General features: G+C 63.6%; 3 protein-coding genes across 3 annotated transcripts in view; all 3 read right to left on the reverse strand.

The window, feature by feature from the left end:
* CHLRE_02g095046v5 (uncharacterized protein) overlaps nt 1-4,756 on the reverse strand; it is a 7,464-nt gene extending 2,708 nt beyond the window's left edge. Inside the window, exons 1-12 of the mRNA XM_043059514.1 lie at nt 4,547-4,756; nt 4,370-4,430; nt 4,130-4,214; nt 3,656-3,850; nt 2,971-3,159; nt 2,196-2,266; nt 1,936-2,026; nt 1,557-1,706; nt 1,392-1,491; nt 1,057-1,226; nt 669-922; nt 201-358 (exon numbers count right to left, since the gene is read on the reverse strand). Of these exons, the coding sequence (XP_042927148.1) occupies nt 201-358; nt 669-922; nt 1,057-1,226; nt 1,392-1,491; nt 1,557-1,706; nt 1,936-2,026; nt 2,196-2,266; nt 2,971-3,159; nt 3,656-3,841 (1,369 nt within the window). The 5' untranslated portion in view covers nt 3,842-3,850; nt 4,130-4,214; nt 4,370-4,430; nt 4,547-4,756. The remainder of the gene's footprint in view (nt 1-200; nt 359-668; nt 923-1,056; nt 1,227-1,391; nt 1,492-1,556; nt 1,707-1,935; nt 2,027-2,195; nt 2,267-2,970; nt 3,160-3,655; nt 3,851-4,129; nt 4,215-4,369; nt 4,431-4,546) is intronic.
* Nucleotides 4,757-9,120: 4,364 nt separating this feature from the next.
* CHLRE_02g095047v5 (uncharacterized protein) lies at nt 9,121-11,316 on the reverse strand. The gene is made up of 2 exons (XM_043059515.1): nt 10,691-11,316; nt 9,121-10,021 (listed from the first exon to the last, which is right to left on the reverse strand). The coding sequence occupies exons 1-2, from the start codon at nt 10,737-10,739 to the stop codon at nt 9,489-9,491; spliced, it is 582 nt and encodes a 193-aa protein (XP_042927149.1). The 5' UTR covers nt 10,740-11,316; the 3' UTR covers nt 9,121-9,488.
* Nucleotides 11,317-11,640: 324 nt separating this feature from the next.
* Nucleotides 11,641-20,666, reverse strand: CHLRE_02g095048v5 (uncharacterized protein). Its single transcript, XM_043059516.1, has 12 exons — nt 20,605-20,666; nt 20,428-20,488; nt 20,178-20,262; nt 19,723-19,917; nt 19,038-19,226; nt 18,306-18,376; nt 17,781-18,072; nt 17,045-17,257; nt 16,589-16,814; nt 13,032-16,330; nt 12,724-12,805; nt 11,641-12,550 (listed from the first exon to the last, which is right to left on the reverse strand). The coding sequence occupies exons 4-10, from the start codon at nt 19,906-19,908 to the stop codon at nt 13,281-13,283; spliced, it is 4,227 nt and encodes a 1,408-aa protein (XP_042927150.1). The 5' UTR covers nt 19,909-19,917; nt 20,178-20,262; nt 20,428-20,488; nt 20,605-20,666; the 3' UTR covers nt 11,641-12,550; nt 12,724-12,805; nt 13,032-13,280.
* Between the last annotated feature and the right edge of the window lie 38 nt (nt 20,667-20,704).

Below are 20,704 nucleotides of genomic sequence, written 5' to 3' on the forward strand. Positions count from 1 at the left end.
CCTTGCGTTCGGCGGCGTGCTTGGCTGTGGCGCTGGCAATCGATGTTGTTGCGCTGCGGCGCCTCCAGTAGGCCCACAGCTGCCTGCTGCGGCGTGCTGCTGGACCTCCTGCTCATCCATCACGGCCGCCGCCGCTGCCCCCTATGCCCCCACCGCCGCCGACGCCGCTGCCCCCATGGCCGCTGCATTCCGCAGCACACCTGCTGGCTGCTGAGCATCCCCACCCGCCGGAGACCCGCCACTTGAGGCGACGGGAGACAGCAGGGGCAGCACTGCCAGAGGTGACTCCGCCTGCTGTCCTGCCTGGGCCTCGCAGTGCTGGCTGCGGACCTCACAGACGCCCGCAGAGTGTTCGGAGCTGCACCGGCGAAGACATGACAACGATGAAGGCCCACTCGCCCGCAGCGCATTCATCTCTTGCGCGCCACCAGCGCTCGCCCCCCCACAGACGGGCAAATCAGAAAAGTCAGAATGTCAGCATTAGAGCTGCCTACTTCTGGATGTATGCATGCTGGTTACTCCAGCACGCACGCGGCGCAGGCCGGTTGCACGCAAGGCAGCGGCGCATCTACTGAACTAGCAAACCGTAGCAGCCATACTCGAACGCACGGCAGTCCGCAGAGTCGTAAGCATGACGGCATCTGAGCTGTCCGACCTAGCCCACTCGCGTTTTAAGCAGCTCGCGTGTGCGCGCCTCCCCCTTGCTTGCTTCACCATGTCTCTGGCCGTCGCGCGCCTCGCCTCGCTGGCCTACCTTGCAATGCGCCATGTCTCGCGAGGCAGCTGCGGTGGTGGCGGCGCCGCTGGCGGCATCAACGCCAGCAGCGCAGTCGCCCCGGGCGTCCCGCGGCTGACGAACAGCAGCAGCAGCAGCGGCCGCTGCTGCCAGCGGCGGCCTGCTCCCAGCAGCATCCGCGTTGTCCTGAGCAGGGTGGCGTGGGGGCTGCTGGTTACGGTAAGGTACCGTACTTCTTCACAAATGCGGGCTCGACTACCAGCTGGCATTCCGTCTGCGCCAAGAATGCAACGGCGCTTGCCATGCCTTGCTCCACTCACCGTGCCTCCAGCTGGAGCAGGCGGCGTTGTGGCGGGTTGGTGGGGTGGCGGCTCTCCGCGGCTGCTGGCGCTGGTGCACACAGCAGACACCTGCGCCGCACAGCGCGAGGGCCTGACTGGCTGCGCCGTGCTGGGGGCAGCCTGCGGGAGGCTGCAATGAGACACGTCGCCTGCATGTGACAGCGCCATGGTGTCAGGGTGGCAAACCTCAGCGTTACGCGATGTGGGATTCAATGGCCAGAAGCCCGGCGGCAGGGCATAGCTGGCGCACACTGGAACCGGAACAGCTGTATCCGCCCAGTCCACTGTCCGCCCGCCCGCCTGGCCCGCCGCACCTGACGGCGTGTCCACGTGCACCTGGTGCTGCGCCACCACCTTGACAGCGCTGTGCCCGATGTTCACAATGGCCTCGTCGTAGTCGCCGGCGGAACGGGCCTGAGAGGACACGTGTGTTTGTTTGCGGGCGTGCCCAGGAGGTTGGTGTCGACCAGGCTTAGCACAGGCTGGAAGCCAGGGGTGCCGAATTGACCCGGTGTGAAGGTCTTGCGGTCGAAGTCGATGGGGCGGCTGTAGCCCAGGTCCGCCAGCTGCACCACCAGCCCCACCACCAGCTCACCGATGAACCTGAGCGTGACTAGCACGTTGCTGGGCTGCGGGTGGGGGCATGGGAAGGCGGGGGAGGGTGGGGGACAGGCGGCGGGGGCGGTCAGTAAGATAATAGCAGACACGGCGCGCAGGCCCACAGCATCTGTAACTCATAAGCGATCGCATCACGCGTCGCACTCACCAAGGCAGTGCACAGCCCATGCCCCCACAACCTTCCATCACCCAGCCCCGGCTCCTCTTCCTGGCTCCTACATTCAACTCCCTCCGTCTCACCTTCCAGTCGCGGTGTATGACACCGCTGTCCCACAGCACCTTGCCGCCCATCAGCAGCGGCACGGCCGCCCGCATGGCCCAGTAGACCATGCTGGGGCGGGGGCGGGGGAGTCAGTTCTCGATGACTGAAAAAAAGGGGCGCGGCGGCAGTTGCATACGGCGAGGGATCCGGTGCTATGCGGCAATGCAGCCAAGCAATGACGGCGCACACCCACGCTTGGCAAGACACGCTGCGGCAAGGCACCGTCGAAGTGACTTACACGTTGATGAATAGCATGATTGGCATGTACGACGAGCACAGCGCCCGGAGCATCAGGGCCCGCAGCATGTACTGCAGGGAGTTCACACACCTTTGTTAGCTAGGTGATGATCATATCGAGCAAATCGCTTGGGGAGGCAGAGCGGAAAGCCCGAAACGCATCCCAGATAGCACCAGGCCCGAGGTGCCCACAAAGTGCAGGCAGGAAGGGCATGCCTTTATCCTGATCTGGGTCACCATGGAGCCCTATCTTTCTTGTCGGTGTAGGCGGCAATCAATCGGCACGCACCCAGCAGGCCAGGGATGCGGCACAAAATCATACTCAACCCGTAATCCGTGTGCACAACACGAGCGGCTACCCACCTGTATGGTGCACGAGCAGCATTGGCGCCACGTTGGAAGCACCGGCACCAAGACCGAGGCATGCATGGGGAAGGCAAGCAAGTGAGGGAGGGGTCAGAGAAGCGATGTGCGCAAGGCACACGGGCCAGCTGGCCGTGTCGCGGGGGGTTGCGCCGCATGGGAAAGCGTGTTGTGGCAGCGGCGACGGACCATGACCATGCACCAGACCACATGTAAAGTTAGGATCCCTCTCCGGCAGCCGCGGCCACGCCATTGCCAGCCCTTACATGAAAGCCTTCACACCGTGCACCCTGCCCAGCTAGCCCCCGTCCTAGCCGGCTGCCTGGACGCCTGAGTCCTGCAACGATGGGTGGAATCTACGAATCCGTTGGCTGCGTCCCAGCCTACCCAAAGTGCTGCACACGAAATCCCACCTGCATGCTCCAGGTGCGGTGCACCTGCGTGGTCTTGGTCAGCTTCATGACGGCCTCCACCTTGTCCGCATCCTTACCCTTGCCCCTGCGCACCGCCTTCCCGGCATCGTGCAACAGGTGCCGCGGCGGCAGCATCACGCCGCCGTCCTCACAGCGCGTCACCGTCACCGCGGCCACCGTGCCCTGGCCCTGCACAGAGCAGCAAGCGGATGACAGGGGGCAAAGTAAGAGACCACGCAGCACAACAACAATACAGGCGGTGCGCTTACGCTCCCGAGGAGACTCCCACGCCCTTCCAACTCCGTGCAGTGTGCCAGATAAACCAGCGCCGACTGCCGCTACGGCCAGTGGTGATTGCCTAACTCCCGCATGGTGACCCACTCAATCCTTGTGTCGCAGCCCTCTAGGAAGCTTGCCCCTTCGATCGCCCTCCTCAACCGTTTGCATTTGACTCGGTTTAGCTTGGGCTGGCATTTCCACCCCCCACCCCCCGGCTTCCTTGTGCTCCTACCCTCAACCGCACTCCTCATCTGTTCTGCTCCAGAGCCCCTGATGAAACCTGTTCATCCGGCTTGGGCACGCATAACCCAACCGCTCGTGTCTCCTGCTGTTGTCTACGCGCCTCGTGCGGTGACTGGGTCGTTGCCGACTCCCCCACCCTCCCATCCCACCACCCGCCTCTCACCCCTGCTTCCAGGTCGCCGCCGAACTGAAGGTTCTCGACCTCGGGGCCGCCATGCTTGACGATGGCCTTGACTGCAGCCTCCACAGTGGAGGCCTCGGGCACAGACGGCAGAGACTCGGCAACCTGACCCGCGGGAGCGCGCGGCCTGGCCGGGAAGAACTGACGCACCGTCTCGAAGACCGTCATCTGGGTAGTCTGCGCAAAAGCCCAAGGCAGTAGTGTAGCAGGGCCCACACGCAGCAGACAGTGCTCGGCAGCCGCGTTGGGGCGGGAATGGCGGGCGGCCCAAAAGCTTCCGAGTTCCGGAAGTCTAGCCTGCGCTCGCGGCCGCAGCCGAGACTCGACCACACTCGCACTGTGCCCGCCCCTCCCCCGTTCCCGCGACCCACCCACACGCCCCTAGCTCCTCGCCATCGTGACCCGCGAGTCTCGACGCCTCAAATACCCGCGCAGGCCTGGCTCCAAGTCGCCTACCTGAGTGCCGCCGTTACAAGCCGCCGCCGCTATAAGCCGCCGTGTGCGTTGTGCGCATTCCCAGGCGCGGCAGCTTGCGAAATCTCTGCGCAGTGGATAGGGGCAGGAAGTCGCGGAGAAGAGCAAGCAGCAGCAACAGAAGACCCCGGCCTCAACCTTAACGCCAAGGATGCTCCTGCGCCCACGTTCAGCAGCGACGCAACTTCATCACCCACGCGTGCAACGCGTCTCCACGCGCACCTGATTGCCAGCTACCGAGCCGCCTTAATCTCACGCTCAGGTGCAGCCGCTTGGCGGGGGTCTGCGCGGCGAGGAGAGGTGAGATTGCCGAGAGTTGTAGGAAGCAGCAGCTTCAACCAAGGGCCGCAGCACGGAGCTAGAGGCCTCCAATCACAGGCTGCGGGGCAAAGCACTTGCCTGACTCGGCGAGGCAAAGGCACGCGCCGACTGCTGCTGATAGAAGGAACTTGCAATTTTGCAGCACCCGAGAATGAAATAGAGAGAAAGCCAAGAAAGGGCAACATTCAAGCGGCAGGGGGATTAGGCTTTCGTTTCCCGCCATTTGCGATGGCGGCGTCATCATACTGTAGGAGGCGATATACGTCTGCAGAGTGCGAGCTGCAGTGTATGAATTCATTACACAGCGTTTCCTGACGCAGGCAGCTGGCGTGAGGTCAGCGGCGTATTGTAGACGTGGCGGTGCTGGGGTTCGGCGCGGCCGGCGGGTGGGGCAGCGCGGGGGTTCCAGTCCGTTCCAGCTCGAAGGCCGGCGCGTGGCGGTGGGGGGCACCGCCACCACGCCACCGCCACGCCGCGGTTGCGGCCGCGCGCGCCGCCACCACCCCTGGCCCAAATCTTGAACGCCCTATTCCGCGCCAGTGCTGTGGCACCGCCTGATGTGGCACTCGGTCCACGCACACGCGCATTCCCTGAACGCACACGCTGTAGCTGACTGTGCAGTAGCCGCCAGTGACTGCCTCCAGCTGGAGCTGGCGGCGTTGTGGCGGGTTGGTGGGGTGGCGGCTCTCCGTGGCTGCTGGCGCTGGTGCACACAGTAGCCACCTGCGCCGGCCTGGCTGCTGGCTTGCGCGGTGTCAGTGGCCGCCTGCGGGGGATCCGGCAGGGAACTGCTGCTAGCTGTGCGGGGGCAGGGGCCGCCTGCAAGTGACAGGACAGTTGCGTCAGGTCATGGGTACATAGCCCGTGAGGGCAGCACAAAGCTGAATGGAAGCACACCTTATGTTGCACGGCGGTGTAGCCGTTGCCCCGACCCTTGTGGATGCCGTCCTTGTCGACGGCCCCGCCCCGATGCACATCTTGGCCACCACCTGCATGTCGGCGCGCCATTGTGCGGCAAGTTGAGGTCCAATGTCAGTCAGTTGCAGCTGCTAGGTGCGCGTGCTGCCATGCCAGGTTGCCAAGACCAAGCATAGATGCATGCAATGGTCGTGCGCGCAGCGTCAAACCTGTCCCTCACCCTTCCAACACGCGTACCAATTACACTCACCTCCTGCAAGAGCGGAGCCATACTTGCTGCAGCGCCCGGGCTCGCCCTGCACCTGCAGTCGCATGGCACGTGGAACTCTGCGTTTGAATCAGCCCTGCATCTGTGTCGCGCGACACAATGCGCTCTTGCCGCATACAGCTGGATGCTGGGGGTTCGACATGCGCACCTATAGGTCATTCCCCCACCACACCCGTTGTGGGGACACGCACCTGGAAACCCGCCTACTCCAGGACTCGGCGTCGTGGCTTCCTTACTCATCTTCTGCCTCCTCCTACGCATGCAGCAAAGGTGAATCAGCGAGTAATCACTCACACTTGACAGGTTCATCACAGAGCGCGGACCACTACCGGCAACAATGCAGCCAGCGACGCGCACGCCTGTGCATACCTTTGACATGACGCGCCTCCACGCCTTCTCCGCCTTCTTCACTTGCACCGCCGGCTCGCCCTGCTCAGGCTGCGGCGCCATGCCCTGCGCCGCCCGCACACCGCCCGCGGGCTGCTGCTCCGGCGCACCCTGTGGCCCAGCGCCCTTCCCCGCGTCCTCATCTTGTGGTGTGGGGCATGCATCAGCAAGGGGTCACTCGTCACCACGGGCAGCACCCAAAGCCCACATGTTCAACAACGCCTTGACTACGGATGCAGAGCAAAGCGCAATGTGCTCTTGGGGCTATTCACTGTCAGGATCTCCTATGAATGCACGTGTGGAGTGATGGAGAGGGTGGAATAGGGACGCAGCGATCGCAGGCAGCGCACGACGCAAGGGCGGGCGCAGCAAGCGACACAGGGACCGATGAAGCTGCCATAAGCCCCGCCAAGTGTCCTACCCCACTGGTCCTACCCCTTGATTCACACAAACACCCCCAATTGTGGGCAAACCACACGTCCATTCACGCGCCCTCACCTACAGCAGCTGGCCCAGGCAGCGCACGCGGTAGCCCTTGCCGCAGTTGCCGCACAGCAGGATGCTGGCGGGCTCATCGCTGGCTTTGCACAGGTTGCACATGGCGTCATCAGCGCCCTTCGTCGAGCTTCTCCTCCGGCTCGCTCGACGTCGGAACGCAGGCGCCTCAGCAACTCCGGCAACTGGTGCTGTCGCGCCCCAGGGACGTGCAGCTGTCTCCGTGGCTGCAGGGCCACCATAAAACCACCTGGTCAGTCAAGGGTGGTGCAAGGCGTTGGGAACTGCCTTGCAGGAAGGTGCCAAAACCATGTGTGTGGTCGCCGCGCTGCTAACCCTCACTCACCGCTGCCCCGTCCTTGCTTCAGCCGACCACCTTTAGCCCCGGTCTTGTGAGCCACCCCTCCTTCAGAATTTTGCAGCGGGTTCATTGAGTAAGGGCCCTTGAGTAAGGGCCCTGGAAAGGGAGAGCGGCGGGGATGTTGCACATGTTGTAAGCGCAAGGCGTGATGTCATAATCTGCAAGGTTCTTTTAGTACAACATGACCCACAACAAGTTGAGCAGGCAATGAAGCGGCGCTTCCCGGTGGGCACCCGAAAGCCTACCTCATTGGGCCCGGAGGGCAGCGGGTGCGCCAGCGACGAGTGCAAAGTACTTTTGAAGCCCATACCAACTGCAAGCCCTCGCTCGTTCAGACACGAGCTGTCAGCGAGTTTGCTCCTTCAGGGCCTGCGTGATGCCGCGCACATAAATGATGTGTCTGCATACACAGTCTAATTTTTTTGAATGAGTTACCTTGAACGCGCGGAGAAAGGCCCCTGCACCGTCACCGACTCAGCCTTGCAGCATGTTGGGCGGAGCCCCGACCGGCTGCTATGGCCAGCAACTGTTTCCTTGCTCAGCCTCAAGCTGGGCAGCGGACTGAGTCGGTCGCAGGACGTTGCCACTGGCGATGGTTGTTATCATTGCCTCGCAGTAAATAACGTACTCTTGCGGAGTTTTTTTTGTATTTCCAGAAATACAATTGCAGAAGGGGCGACGAGTCAAGTGGTAGGATGGAGGGAGGCCGGTAAGTCGCCGGTTGGAAGAGGTTGGCAGGGGGTTTGGACAGGGTTCACGATGTCGTACGCACCCCAAACTCTGGCAGCCAGATCCGGGAGGTGGTTAACGTGGACTTGCGTGTACTGCCTGTGCTATGGCTGCTAGACGGCTTGGCGTCCGGGGAACGTATTCCGGCCCTGTCCGGCCTGCTTGGCACGGCTTGGCACGCCCGGACATGGTCCTTGGGTCAGGAGGGTAGGAAATCCGAAAAGTTGCCGGTGGCCTCTGGATGTAAGGGTGAGCCGGGTACCCTGCCGAGCCAAATTTGGCTGCGTGCGCGGGGGTTTGAAGCTGCCTGGGGCGGGTCGCCGCGGCAGTCCAGATGCCTGCGCCGGGGGATGGCAGATGCCTGCGCGACCCCGCGCCATCAGCACGGATGCCTGCGCGAGGCATTGCAGATGCCTCGGGCGACCCTCCCCATCAACTCCAGGTACGTGCGTGCATTGCTCGTGGTAGCTGTACGGCCCGTCGCCGGCACCCGAAACTGTGCATACAACCCGGCTACCGTAGGCAATGGTGACGGTGGATGGCACCGTGTCAAACCCTTGGGCCCCACCGCTGACCCAATTGACAGGCCACGGCGGTAGTTTCCGACCTTTACCGCTTCTGTGCATAGTGATGCATTCAGCACGCGGAGTTGTTACATTCTCCAGCCATCGTGAAGCAACTGTTTGGTAATGCCTGGCCGGCCCCCGTTGAACAGTGTTGAACCCAGCTACTGATCTCGGGGCTCCCCCAGCAAGCTCAGATGCGCGTGCGCGGGGGTCAGGTTGCCTCTGGAACTTAGCTGCCAGACCAGACCCACCCCGCCAGATGCCTGCGCTAGGCAACTTTCCCACCCTCCTTTGGGTCGACCGTATATGCTTGCCAAGTCTGTGTAAGCACCGCGCTTTGAATCCAGTTTAGGTTGCCGTCGTCTACTGTACATGTAGGGAGACTAAATACATGCTCCCGGGCTCAAGAACGCGACGCTGTGCCTCGTGGAGACAGCCACCTTCGCGACATGCGACGGGGAAATGCGTTGCCATCCTTATGTGTCATAGAAGCTAACCCCTAAGCAGGGGCAGGTAGTTGTGCGCGGCCTGAGCGTCATATCCAAGAGCCCGTTTCGCGCACGCATCCTAGCTCGCACGGGCACGCACGTCCGGCGGCTCGCCGAAGACATTGTCCCGCAACAGGGGGCAGGCCATTCTCTTAAACCACCACCACCACCACCGCCACAACCACCTACTTCCTGCGGTTCTACTTCCTGCGGTATTCTTGCGTGTAGTGCTTCTGGCACCAGCCCCGGCAAAAGATCGGCTTGCCGCACACAGCGAGCGCAGCCACCGCCACGGCGCGGAGGGGGGGGGGGCAGTGACCACGGTCTTACGCTTCTTCCATCCCTTGGCTGCACGGTCCACCACGGGCCACCGCTACCTAGGAATGCGTCGCCGAGCGACAGCCTGAGCTGCTGCACCATCTATAAAAAACCTGGGGGGAAGATATTTCGTAGGGAGAGGCAGCGTACAAGTTGCCGTTGATGGGACGCCGGCTGACTGTGCCGGAGCAATGGGGGCGCAGTAGCAGAGGCTGGCGGCGGCTGCGGTCCTCCGCCAAACTCACACACAGTCCCGCGGAGCAACATGTGTGGACATGATTTTGCCCCACTCCAGACCGGCGTCATACCCGTGTGCGCCATACCCGTGTGCGGGCAACCTTCCAATCCAGGTGCTGGTCCCCTCGCTCGCCAGCAAACACATCAACCCGTTCTGACCTCGTCCCAAACACGCACAAGGCCGCGCCCTACCCAGCTTACATGACGACCGCCTGCAGGAACTGCTCCGCATCCCGCTCCGTTAGGCTCAGCCCTACCACCACGCGCGTGTGCGAGTCTTGATTACGTCGCCCGCAACCCCTGCGTGAGTGTGGCCGCCCGGCACCGCTGCAGCCCCTGCCACCCCGGCCGCACTGCCAGCATCCGCCCCGGCCAGACCTGGACTACCTGCACTTGTGCCAGCTCCCTGGATGCTACCGGCGCCGCGCCCTGGCGTCCCGCTAGCCCAGCTAGCACTTGGCCCAGCGCCGGCACTGCTGCCTGCGGCTGCTTCGGCTGCTGTGGCAGAGCCTGCGGCCGGTCTGGGCGCCCGGCCCTTGCGTGCACGGGCGCGCTCTACCTCGCGCTTCACCGGGGCCACCACCTCCTCCACCTCGTCACTGCCGTCCTCCTTCCCGTCCTTGTCCCCAGCAACCGCTGCCACCTCCGGCCCCTCCAGCAGCAGCTGACCGCCCGCCGCCACCGCCCCATGCTGCTGCCCCGCGCGCTGGTCCGCCGGCTCCTCACGGATGGTTGCGCGCACCACCCGCGGCGCCTGCTTCTTGCTGTTGGGCCGAACTCCGAACTCTACGGCGACTTGCGTAGTGACGCGATCAGGGGTTCAGGGTGTCCAACTCGGCGGTTAGCTGTCGGTTGCCCCCGACCTCCCCTGGAAGTGGGCTTTCCGAGGCGACCAAGCCTGAGACCTATAGCTATGTTAAAGCGGCCATGCCGCCCAAAGCAGCACGCCCTAGCCCCCGCGCACGCCTCACGACCCCCCAATATGATAACAATAAGTTTGGGGTGATGCGCGCTGGCTGAAATCCACGCGCAGCCCAGTGGAGCACGAATTGTGTGTTACATAATACGCTGGGCCAGGAAATCCTGCGGAAAAGCCGATGCAAACACGACACGCGTGGCCGCACCATGCCCGAATCGGTGTGAATTTGGATTTGCGCGGCCATAGTCTTCTAGCGGAATTTCCTTCAACTTAATATACTCATATTGTTATAAGAACACACAGCTGAAGTGCAGAGAACAGCCATGGTTCGCGAGCTTCGACGGACATCCTTTCCAGCACCCCTCGCGCCCCCCGCCCGCCACGGCGCTGCCACGGCCCACCCCGCTGGTTTCCCCAGCACAACGTATTTTCCAACGTACTAGCCGACGAGGGCAGCGTACAGTACGTAGTACATAGTACGCGTACTACGAACTACGCAACCCTGCCGATGCACTCGGCAAGATGCCCTTGCTCACCCGGTACAAACCACAAGGGAAGGTAGACGTGCTGTAGCCGGTAGACCATGACCTTCGCTGCCCGGCTGGCATGGCTGTCCCACAGGAGCTGTTTAAGGGCTGCACAATGGCCGTGCCCATGATGGCAGCCTCGAAGGCCAACAGGTCAAAGTGCCCGATGCCACCCTCTGGCCGTGTCAGGCAGGCTACTGTCGTGTCATTCTGCCGGCTTTGCACGGCGCCGCCACCGGTCACACCACTTGGTGGCTGCAGGATAGGCCGACCGGCGCCTCCGCAGGCTGCCCGAGCAGCGCGCTCGAGAACCGGTATCCGAGACTTGCGGAGCCGGCGGCTGTCTCCTCGCCTAACTAGTCCGTTTGGCAGCTCAGCTGACGGTGATACGTGGTTGCTCAGCAGGCTAGAGTGACGTTGCTATGCGCCTGCGCGCCTAGACTTGGCTGCAACCCGAAGACGCCCCAACAGATGACTTCCGGAACCCAGTGCGCTGTCCACCAGAGTTCGTTACAGACGTCGATCCGTTGTTGGTGCACATATATAAGGGTAAACCTATGCACAGTTGGGAGTAACGAGAAAGCAGCGCCGGTACAGGCCGGCGCTGCGCCCTTAAAGCCGGGCGACAGCCTCATCCCGCTGTATGGCACGAACTAACTCCCACAACCATGGCACGGTTAGCCCCTGCTGCCGGCGAAATGCCATGCCGGCATAATGGCGCGACACTACTGTAGGGTTAGTCGGGGTCCGGAGTGTGTGGTCTGCTGGGAGGCTGGACGCGGCTACATAGTTCGTGATGACCTGGGAGACGGTACTGCGATGCTCAGAGGTCATGCTGATGAAGGACAGGTGGCAGGCCAGGCAGTTGCCAAACACCTGTTTGCCCACATGCACCATGCCCACCAAGCTAAGTGTGAGGTCCCGCCACCCCAAACCCCATCGGGACGGAAGGGGTAGTGGGCGAGATTCGGGGACCGTATGCAGTCCCACGCGGCGAGAATGCACCCCCGGAATTGCCCAAGCTTTCTCGCCCGAGGGCATGCATTGGGGCCCGCATCTTGCCGCTCCCCGAAGATGCAAGCCCTGGCTTGCCCCTGCCTTTCTATGACCCGAGCTATGTGGGACCACAAGAATCCCCGACGAATTATTTCGGTCATAGGGGCGCAAGCCATTTCTAGGCGCGCAGGCGCATAGCGACGTCACTTCAGTCCAGATCCAAGCGTTGTCAGCCCTCATCTAATTGACAGGACAGAGCTGCCAGCCCTCAGCCTGCGGCTCCCTCATTCACGCAGGACAGAGCTGCCCGCCCGCCGCTTGACGTGAGTTCCGCTACTAGAAGGGGAGCCAGCAGATGGGCGTGACACGTTCTTCGTTACCGCCCTTGCAGATGGCTACAACCGCAATGACCGCGAAAGGTACCGGTACACAGCAAACCTCAAAACACAGTGCTTGATGCCCCATAGTTCCACAAACAGAATACACGTTACCCATGCAGAGACGGCTTCCGAGTGCCATCCATAACCCATTTAGCAGCGACCGGGATCGGCGCAAACCTCAGGCACCCTGCATCTCGTTCTCGGCTGCGGCTCATGGTGCGCTGCCTCAGTAAACTCGTCTGCATCCAGCATGGGCCCAGCCCCTTGACGCATCAGCTACATTCACACCGTTTTCGCATGCTTGCAGCCCTCGTTCGCAGCACCCCAAGATAGCCATTGACGCGATATGGCACAAAACTTGTATAATGCGATTCTAGCGTGTGTCAACCCCTAAGTACACGTCATTGCTGCTATTGTCCTGATCGCTGCACTGTGGCGGCAGGTGCGCTCACTGCGGCCCAGAGCCGTGTCCGGCACACCCGCTGCGCGTTGCCTGCAGCCAGGTGTAGCACGCGCTAGGTTAGTACGAACGGCATCTGGTCTGCAGGAGACTGCACCCAACGGGCAACGGTAACGGCACGCCATTGCTCAACGGCCCGGAAGCCCCCCCCCCCCCGAATAAAGGGCTCAACCCCAATCTGAATGCCCTCACATCCTTGCTCTTACCTGCAGGTACTTCGCAACTATCAGGTTGCAAACAACCGTGCGGCGGTGGCGCTGCCACCACGGTCATCACCAGCGGCCCAGCCTGCACGCGGCACGTACCCGCGGTGAATGCAAGTTAGCACGCGGTAAGGCAAATGTTCAGCAGGGCGCAATGCCGGGCCTCCAAGCCCAAGGCACGTGTAGTTGCGATCACAAGGCTGGCGCCGTGCAGTCACGGTGGCGTTTGGTAGGTGCAACCTAACCACCTCACACAATGACACACCGCGAACACCCTCACTGCATTTTTGATTACCAACAGGAGCACCCACCTGCATTCAGCGATGCGAGTCGTGCGGCGGTCTCGTCAGCACTGCAGCCATGGCCCTGGCTGTGTTGCCGCTGTGCCTACCGCGCTGCAAAGGAATGACAAGCGCGCCACTGCCGGCAAAATTATTGTTGGTCAAGATTGTCTATATCTCCCGCGCGCACCGACACGCGCCGTGACTGCATGCTCGCACCCCACCCCGCCCATCCACGCATCCCACCCCACCCAGCCCCCCCCCCCGCTGCGGGCGCAGCTACTGCGGTTCCTCAAGCCGCCGCCGCCGCCGCGGCTGCTGCTGCTGCTGTTGCTGCTCGTCCACGTCCATGTCCCCACCCCGCTCCTCCTCCCCCTCGTCCCCCCCCTCCTCCTCCTCCCCCTCCTCCTCCTCCTCCTCCTCCTCCCTCTCCTGTTGCTGCTGCCGATGCTGCTGCAGCAGCAGCAGCTGAGACAGGCGGTCACATACTTTGTCTGCAGCCTCCTGCGTCAGCGGGTTAGCCTGCTGCGGTGCTGGCTGAGCAGTTAACTGCAGCCGCTTTAAAGCCTCCTCCAGGTGCGTTCCGGCGACCGACGCCAGCTCTGGCCGCGGCTTCAGGGCCTGCACGCAGTCCTGAACTGCTGCTGTGTACCTAGCGGTGGCGGCGGAGCTGCTGACAGTGTCGGCGGCACCCGTGCCGCTGCCGCAGCGGATGTTGCTGCCGGCACCGGTGCTGTTGCTGCAGGGCCCGCCAGAGCCAGAGAGGTGCCGTGCCGCAATCTCCCGCTGCACCTCCTGCACGAAGCGATCGGCCTTCTGCGGGCGGGAGGCACCCGCCATCACTTCATGCTGCGAGCTGGCAGCGGAAGGCTCGGCGCCAGCGGCACCGACGGTTGGCGGCTGTTCGTCCTGCCCCGCCGCTGCCTCCCCTGCCCCCGCCGCTTCCGCTTCTGCATCTGCTGCCGCCGCCCCACCCGCCGCTTCCGCGTCTGCAGCTGCCACTGCCACTGCCACTCCTGGCGCTGCCGCCCCTGCCGCTTCCGCTCTTGCCGCTGCCGCCTTCGCTTCCGCTGGCAGCATCTTGCCCGCCGTCAGGTTCCAGCCCTCCGGCAGCGGCGGCGGCTGCTGCCGCTTGCGCGGCTGCAGCTCCTGCATTGCGGCTGTGTCACGCTGCCCATGCAAGCATATCACGTTCATGCCGATGACGCCGAGGGACAGGTACTGGCTAATTAATTCCAGGATCTGCATCTGCTCCGACTCGTCGAGCATGTCGTCCACGCTCGTTAGAAGGCACACCTGGAACAGCCCACGCAGCCGCCTTCCGAGCTGCGGGTCCGACTGGCGCTGCAGGCTCTTCTGCATGCGCATGAGCTCGGCCTCAACCGGCCGCGACACTGGAAGGGCAGCGGTGTTGGAAGCGCCGCCTGGCCCGCACAGCCGCGCATGTATCCTCCTCAAGTGTTTCACGTCCTCCGCCGTCAGCACACCCGTGGCCTCAAGGTGCGCCAGAGTGCTGAGGTCGGGCATCATGTCCAGCACGTCCGACGCGCCATCCCGGCCGCCGGGAAACAAGAGCGTCTGCACGTCACCGGCGCTGTTGCTGCCACCACTGATACCACCGCCGCTGCCAATGCCACCGGCGCCACCACCGTGCGAGCTAACACCGGCGTGCGGGCGCTTGCGGCCGTCCCCCGCGGCAGCCCTCGCATTGCTTGCTGTGCCGCTGCCGCCGGCGCCGCCGCCCGCACCCGCTGACGAGGCTGCTGCCGGTGGCTGAGCGCTGGACGCCTTGCCCCCCTCGGGGCGCCGCTTCAGGAGCGGCGACAGCAGGCCACCGGGCTCCTTCTCCTCGCACTGAAAGCCCCGCTGCACCACCGCTGACATGGCCATCGCGGCCTTCTGCTGCACGCTCAGGGCAGCGGCCAGGTCCCTGGCATCGGCAGCGGCCTGCTGGTGCTTGCTCTCCGCCGCCGCCTTTGCCTTGGCGGCGGCTCTGCGCAGCTGGCGGCTGCCCGCCGCCGCCGCCGCATCCGTCGCCGCCTTGGCCGCCGCCGCCGCCGCCACCGCCGCCGCGTTGGCCTTGTTGGCTGCCTGCTGCGCCTCCGCGACGCGCATGCCTCCGACGATGCGGGGCAGCAGCGGTAGCGCCTTGCCCTGGTGGAGCAGGTGCTGGTAATCGAGCATCAGCAGCACCAGGGACGTGGCAGTCCCCACGGCGCGCATCTTCGCGCCCTCCAACCATGCATCAACCGCCGCCATACTCATGCCCATGTCGCGCATTTTGTTAAGATTGTCCTCCGTCAGCCCGCATAGCTCCTCCACCGCCCACACCCACAGCTGCAGCGCGAACATGAAGAGCTGCAGCAGCAGCTGGGCCACCGAGATGGCGGCGGTGAGCTCGGCGTTTTGACCAGCGGCGGGGGCGCCGGCGCCACCGCTGCGGCTGCTGCTGCTGGCGGCGGCGGCGGTGGGCTTGCCAGCGCCGAGGGCCGCCTCCACCGCCGCCGCCACATCCAGCTGGGGGAACAACCACGTCACGTCGTTTCCCGCATCGCATCTCAGCTCAACGCGCGCTGCCAGCTTGCGCATCAGGCTAACAACCAGGGAGGCGGTGCTGCCTGCCTCGGTGCGGCTGCGGTGCAGGCCCGGCTGCGGAAAGCTAAGGAACCCCATGTAGCGGCGGGTGTTCAGCGCGCACGCGCCGCATTTGGCCGAGTTCTTGTGCTCTGGCTTCTGCTGCTGCGACGACTCCGGCTTCCGCTGCTGCTCAGCCTCCATCTGCACCTTCAGGGACTGCTCACATCCTAGCAGGCCCTGGCGCACGCCCTCCTCGTTGCTGGTGACCCCACAGCTGGTCACCTTTGCCGCCGCCTCCTGCTGCGCTTTGTCCGCCGCAGCCCGGACTGCGGTCTCCGCCGCCTCCGCCCCTACTGCACCCCGCTGTGAGCCCCTCGCCGCGCCGGGCCGCTGAATCACATCGTCACCGATGGGCAGGCTTAGCTGCTTGAGCATCAGCGAGGTGTTGCGCTTGTCGTGAGCCGTGCCCGCCATGTTTTCGGGGACCGGCGGGTGCAGCTCCTTGTGCTCCGTCAGCTTCAGCGGCTCCTGCTGCTCCAGCAGCTCTAGCAGCTCCACGCTGCCCGCCAGCTCCACGCCCAGCACAGCCAGCGGCGCCGCCCTGAGGGTGGTCGTGTCGCCTTCCGGCAGCGCCCGCCCCTGCTTCTGGGCGCGGCCGTACATGGAGGCGTACATGAGCCAGGTGGGGCCGATGCACGCCGCGTAGTCCATCACCACAGCGGGGTTCAGCAGCATGGACAGCACCACCTCAACTGCAGGCAGCAGCCGGTGGAACGCAATGGCTTGGGTCAGGAGCGAGTGGACGCGTACACACGTATGAGCAGGTGCCACCCTTCCCCTTGTGCCCTCACGTTCATGACGCACATGCATGTAGCCGTTTATGTAACAAAGCATCAATTCGTCACGCCACAGGCACCGCCCTACATGAGCAAGTACATGAGCAGCGAAGACAGGCGCCCGCCATCACTGCCCCGCCACTCCCGTCCCATCATGCCCTCACCCCAACTCACCCAGGCCCATGACGTCCAGCTGCAGGTCCGCAATCATCAGGTTGCCCAGGAGGTTGGTGTCGACCAGGCTTAGCACAGGCTGGAAGCCGGGGGTGCCGAATTGACCCGGTGTGAAGGTCTTGCGGTCGAAGTCGATGGGGCGGCTGTAGCCCAGGTCCGCCAGCTGCACCACCAGCCCCACCACCAGCTCACCGATGAACCTGAGCGTGACTAGCACGTTGCTGGGCTGCGGGTGGGGGCATGGGAAGGCGGGGGAGGGTGGGGGACAGGCGGCGGGGGCGGTCAGTAAGATAATAGCAGACACGGCGCGCAGGCCCACAGCATCTGTAAGTTCATAAGCGATCGCATCACGCGTCACATTCATCGAGGCAGTGCACAGCCCATGTCCCCACAACCTTCCATCACCCAGCCCCGGCTCCCCTTCCTGGCTCCTACATTCAACTCCCTCCGTCTCACCTTCCAGTCGCGGTGTATGACACCGCTGTCCCACAGCACCTTGCCGCCCATCAGCAGCGGCACGGCCGCCCGCATGGCCCAGTAGACCATGCTGGGCGGCAGACCCGGGGACGCCAGCCAGAACACAAGCCAGTCCTCGCCGAGCACAGGCATCACGCAGTCCGCCGCGCGTGCGATGAAGGCGGCCAGGGTCATGTGTGCACGCGGGCTCAGCTGGAGGACGATGAGACATCGTAGGTTGAAGGTGTCCGTGCATAGTCATGGTGAGCGCACGGCGGCCGCATGCGGGGGGGGGGGGAGAGGCGTCGTGGAGAAGCCGGGCTCGGTGGCGCGCACAACAATACAGAACAGTCACGCGGAGACGACAAACACAACCCGCGACCTACCTGGCGACCAACAAAGCAGCCCCGACGCCAGGCAGGAAGCGTCGGGCCCAAAGCGCGACATGTGGTCAAGGGGAAAGGCAAAATCCGAAAGGGCAGGGCATAGTGACAGGGCTGACGCGTGTCGGCAGTAGGAGAACAAAGAAGATGAGTGGGCGGGAATCATCCCGGGCACACATATGGCATGCGTGCCTGCCAGCTGCTCAGACACAAGGCCAGCACATGGGCGCACATACGTGCTACTGCACCGCCCACACGCGCTATGCCACAGCCGCTGCTATTGCAAGCTGCCGGCATACATGAGATGCTACAGCCACTATGCGCCACACGCAAGCGCAGGCGCATACACGTACCTCAGTGGACACGATTATGCGCTGTTCGGCGGAGCTGTCCTTGGCGTCGCTGACGTTGGCGTCGCTGACGTTGGCGTCGCTGCCATTGGCGTCGCTGCCATTGGCGTCGCTGACGTTGGCGTCGCTGTCCTTGGCGTCGCTGACCTTTGCGTCGCTGACGTTGGCGTCGCTGGCATTGGCGTCGCTGACCTTTGCGTCGCTGACGTTGGCGTCGCTGCCATTGGCGTCGCTGACGTTGGCGTCGCTGACCTTGGCCACTAGCATTGCCGGCGTAGCGGTCACGCGCCACAGCCTGTAAGGCATGGGGGGGGGGGGTCCAAAGATTGGTACAGAGAAGTTTAGCAAAGTAGGCAACAGGCGAAGGAGTGCGGGGGGAGGCAGTTCTTGATGACTGAAGAAAATGGCGCGGCGGCAGTTGCATGCGGCGAGGGATCCGGTGCTATGCGGCAATGCAGCCAAAAAAGGACGGCGCCCACCCACGCTTGGCAAGACACGCTGCGGCAAGGCACCGTCGAAGTGACTTACACGTTGATGAATAGCATGATTGGCATGTAGGACGAGCACAGCGCCCGGAGCATCAGGGCCCGCAGCATGTACTGTAGGGAGTTCACACGCACCTTTGTTAGCTAGGTGATGATATTATCGAGCAAATCGCTTGGGGAGGCAGAGCGGAAAGCCCGAAACGCATCCCAGGTAGCACCAGGCCCGAGATGCCCACAACGTGCAGGCAGGGAGGGCATGGCTTTATCCTGATCTGGGTCGCCATGGAGCCTTATTTTTCTTGTCGGTGTAGGCGGCAATCAATCGGCACGCACCCAGCAGGCCAGGGTTGCGGCACAAAATCATATTCAACCCGTAAACCGTATATGTGCACAACACGAGCGGCTACCCACCTGTATGGTGCACGGGCAGCATTGGCGCCACGTTGGAAGCACCGGCACCAAGACCGAGGCATGCATGGGGAAGGCAAGCAAGTAAGGGAGGGGTCAGAGAAGCTGTGTGCGCAAGGCACACGGGCCAGCTGGCCGTGTCGCGGGGGGTTGCACCGCATGGGAAAGCGTGTTGTTGCAGCGGCGACGGACAATGACCATGCGCCAGACCACACGTAAAGTTAGGATTCCTCTCCGGCAGCCGCAGCCCAGCTAGCCCCCGTCCTAGCCGGCTGCCTGGACGCCTTAGTCCTGCAACGATGAGTGGGATCTACGAATCCGTTGGCTGCGTCCCAGCCTACCCAAAGTGCTGCACACGAAATCCCACCTGCATGCTCCAGGTGCGGTGCACCTGCTTGGTCTTGGTCAGCTTCATGACGGCCTCCACCTTGTCCGCATCCTTACCCTTGCCCCTGCGCACCGCCTTCCCGGCATCGTGCAACAGGTGCCGCGGCGGCAGCATCACGCCGCCGTCCTCACAGCGCGTCACCGTCACCGCGGCCACCGTGCCCTGGCCCTGCACAGAGCAGCAAGCGGATGACAGGGGGCAAAGTAAGAGACCACGCAGCACAACAACAATACAGGCGGTGCGCTTGCGCTCCCGAGGAGACTCCCACGCCCTTCCAACTCCGTGCAGTGTGCCAGATAAACCAGCGCCGACTGCCGCTACGGCCGGTGGTGATTGCCTAACTCCCGCATGGTGACCCACTCAATCCTTGTGTCGCAGCCCTCTAGGAAGCTTGCCCCTTCGATCGCCCTCCTCAACCGTTTGCATTTGACTCGGTTTAGCTTGGGCTGGCATTTCCACCCCCCACCCCCCGGCTTCCTTGTGCTCCTACCCTCAACCGCACTCCTCATCTGTTCTGCTCCAGAGCCCCTGATGAAACCTGTTCATCCGGCTTGGGCACGCATAACCCAACCGCTCGTGTCTCCTGCTGTTGTCTACGCGCCTCGTGCGGTGACTGGGTCGTTGCCGACTCCCCCACCCTCCCATCCCACCACCCGCCTCTCACCCCTGCTTCCAGGTCGCCGCCGAACTGAAGGTTCTCGACCTCGGGGCCGCCATGCTTGACGATGGCCTTGACTGCAGCCTCCACAGTGGAGGCCTCGGGCACGGACGGCAGAGACTCGGCAACCTGACCCGCGGGAGCGCGCGGCCTGGCCGGGAAGAACTGACGCACCGTCTCGAAGACCGTCATCTGGGTAGTCTGCGCAAAAGCCCAAGGCAGTAGTGTAGCAGGACCCACACGCAGCAGTCCGTGCTTGGCAGCCGCGTTGGGGCGGGAATGGTGGGCGGCCCAAAAGCTTCCGGAAGTCTAGCCTGCGCTCGCGGCCGCAGCCGAGACTCGACCACACTCGCACCGCGCCCGCCCCCGCGACCCACCCACACGCCCCTAGCTCCTCGCCATCGTGGCCCGCGAGTCTCGACGCCTCACATACCCGCACAGCCCTGGCTCCAGTCGCCTACCTGAGTGCCGCCGCTACAGGCCGCCGCCGCTATCAGCCGCCGTGTGCGTTGTGCGCATTCCCAGGCGCGGCAGCTTGCGAAATCTCTGCGCAGTGGATAGGGGCAGAAAGTCGCGGAGAAGAGCAAGCAGCAGCAACAGAAGGCCGCGGGCCTCAACCTTAACGCCGCGGACGCAAAGGATGCTCCTGCGCCCACGTTCAGCAGCGACGCTACTTCATTACCCACGCGTGCAACGGGTCTTCACGCGCACCTGATTGCCAGCTACCGAGCCGCCTTAATCTCACGCTCAGGTGCAGCCGCTTGGCGGGGGTCTGCGCGGCGAGGAGAGGTGAGATTGCCGAGAGTTGTAGGAAGCAGCAGCTTCAACCAAGGGCCGCAGCACGGAGCTAGAGGCCTCCAATCACAGGCTGCGGGGCAAAGCACTTGCCTGACTCGGCGAGGCAAAGGCACGTGCCGACTGCTGCTGATAGAAGGAACTTGTAATTTTGGATGCAGCACCCGAGAATGAAATAGAGAGAAAGCCAGGA

The sequence above is a fragment of the Chlamydomonas reinhardtii genome, chromosome 2 (genome assembly GCF_000002595.2).
Source record: "Chlamydomonas reinhardtii strain CC-503 cw92 mt+ chromosome 2, whole genome shotgun sequence".
In the NCBI taxonomy this organism is placed as follows: domain Eukaryota; kingdom Viridiplantae; phylum Chlorophyta; class Chlorophyceae; order Chlamydomonadales; family Chlamydomonadaceae; genus Chlamydomonas; species Chlamydomonas reinhardtii.